The sequence below is a fragment of the Pteropus vampyrus genome, unplaced genomic scaffold (assembly GCF_000151845.1).
Source record: "Pteropus vampyrus isolate Shadow unplaced genomic scaffold, Pvam_2.0 Scaffold62, whole genome shotgun sequence".
Classification (NCBI taxonomy): Eukaryota; Metazoa; Chordata; class Mammalia; order Chiroptera; family Pteropodidae; genus Pteropus; species Pteropus vampyrus.
In genome coordinates, this window is record NW_011888843.1 from 4,841,506 (window position 1) to 4,844,087 (window position 2,582).

General features: G+C 42.7%; 1 protein-coding gene across 1 annotated transcript in view; it reads left to right on the top strand.

Moving 5' to 3' along the window:
* The window catches only part of ATP8B1 (ATPase phospholipid transporting 8B1), a 113,975-nt gene that overhangs the window by 70,209 nt on the left and 41,184 nt on the right, over positions 1 to 2,582 (top strand). Inside the window, exon 3 of the mRNA XM_023531171.1 lies at positions 1,721 to 1,818. Coding sequence (XP_023386939.1) covers positions 1,721 to 1,818 — 98 coding nt within the window. The remainder of the gene's footprint in view (positions 1 to 1,720; positions 1,819 to 2,582) is intronic.

Here is a 2,582-nt window from a genome sequence, read left to right on the forward strand (position 1 = left end):
GAGATGACGCAGGGTGGCCAGGGAACTGTGCGATGTCACTGTGCCTGAGTCCCCAGTTTCCAGTCTGGTGACCCCACCTCACACTCACGCTTTTCCGAGCTGGCATGAGGGCACTGCTTTGCCTCAGCCCCTCCTGGCCTTGGTCCCCATGGCTGTAGCTGAAAGTCACACCAGCACCACCTCCCTCTCCTCATCCCCTCAAAGGTCCCTGAGTGAAGACTAGACTCATATCCCTTAGGGGGATATTCAAGAGAGGGAGGAGGGGCGCGTCAAGATTTGTGGTCAACCAGAAGAAGAAAGTCACATTCTGTACCTAGCAGTTCCATTCCTAAATAGATACCTGGAAAGACTCTTACAAGCTCCAAGAGACAACCACAAGAATGTTTATAGCAAAATAATTTGTAATAGCAACACACTAGAAACACAGCATATATTCAGTGACCAATCTGATAAATCATGGTATATGCATATGATAGGATATTATAAAACAGTGGAAATGAATAGCAGTTATTCACATTCGCATGAATGAAGCTCACATAATGCTGAGGGAGAAAAAAAGGAATTCACAGAAAGTTACACAAGATATAGCTCCAAAACTGGCCTGCACGACAGAGTGTTTGGGGTGCGTGTTTGGTAAACCCGCACAGAAAAAAATGGAGGACGGTGAACACAGCTGTTAGGCATGCGATTGGCTGAAAGGTGGGAAGACGGAAATGTGCTCGTGTGGGGGCGGCACACAGGAGGCTCCCACAAAGCTGAGAATTGTTCTGTTAAACCAGGAGACAACATCACCTGATAACTGGGGCAAAAACTACCCCTCCCCCCAGGAGAATTGGGTTGGAAGTAGTTAGTGGGGGGTGGGGCGTGGCTAGGGAGAAGTGCATAAGAAATATCTGTTGGGTATCTACAGCTACAGAAATGCTGTGGACTTTCTCAAGGAATTTAGACATGGTGACTGAATGGTGGATGTGACATTAAATACATGAAATGAACTTAAAAAGATGACAGATACTGGAGATCACGATAAAGCAGTGGATAACACTGATCCATCATCAGGACCCAAAAATGTTGGGTCCTTTTTCTTTGATTTATTCATTCACTAAATATTTAATAGGGTAACAAACCGAGTAAATGAGTTTGAAAAAATAATTTACCTGTGACTCGGGGCTCTGGGACTTTTGTTTGAGCCACATTTAAACGAGGATTGCTCTTCTAGAATTCTAATGTTCTTTGAACAGTCGGTCAAGTTACAACATTTTGATTAGTTTGTTAGAACAGATCTAACAAAGTACCACAAACTGTGGGGCTTAAACAGCAGAAATTTCCTGTCCCAACGTTCTGACAGATAGAAGTGTGAGATCAAGGTGTAGACAGTGTTCATTCCATCTGAGGGCCGTGAGGGAAGGACCTGTTCCAGGCCTGTCTCCTTGGTTTGTAGGTCTTAACCCTGTGACTTCACATCATCTTCCTTCTGTGTATCTCTGTGTCTAAATTTATGTTTTTTTAGAAGGATTTTAGTCATAATGCATTAGGGCCCACCCTAATGACCTCACTTTAACAATTACATCTGCTGTGCCCTATTTCTAAAGAACGTCATATTCTGAGCTACTGAGTGGGGGTTAGGATTTTATCATATGAATTTGAGAAGGACACAGTTCAACCTATAACAGCATGCTAATTTTCTACTTGATGGACTATTTTTTTTCTTTCTTTTTTAAAGATTGTACATGGCAAGTCAAAGCAAATGATCGAAGCTTCCATGAACAGCCTCATTTTATCAACACAAAGTTCTTTTGTATTAAGGAGAGCAAATATGCGGTAAGTTGATTTTAACTGCGTAAATTATCTTTACTAAAAGCCAGTTTGTTTAATGGCCATCATGCTTACGAGCTTCCTGCGTCACCTGCCTTCTCGATAACCCCTAGAGCCACTGATAATCAGCATTAGGTCTATAGAACGTCATCTCATTAAGTCCGACTACCCTGAAGGTGTGTAGGGATAGCTTGAAACAAAACAAAACAAAATTATGTAGATCGAAAATTTCCCTATGTGTAAAACTCTCTTAAAAAATGTTTTATGAAAAAATATGCGATAATGCCACAGAAGCCTTTTGTTTGAAAGTGACAAAAATTTGAAAGGAATCTCAATAACTTATCTCCCCCTCTTCTGCCTGTGATGGATTTGGAAACAATATTTTCACCTCAAAACTGTGTGTTACCTTTGAAATATGAGACAGAACACCTGTTGAATGTGGGCTTAAATGCTGTAACACAGTACCACAAACTGGGTGGTTAAAGACAACAGAATTATATTTTCTTAACAGTTCAAGGGGCCAGAGCACCAAAACGAAGGTGTCGGCAGGGTTGGGTCCTTCTGGAGGATCTGAGGGGCAGTCGTTTCAAGCGCCGGCTCCGGCTTCCGGTGCTGGCCGGCAGTTTTGGCGATCCTTGGCTGTAGAAGCATCACTCTCATCTCTCTCTCTGTCTTCATATGGACTTCTTCCCCCTGTGTGTTTCTCTGTGTCTAATTTTCCTCTTCTTCTAAGGACAGCAGTCACTGGATTAGGGGCCTCCTTAATCTAG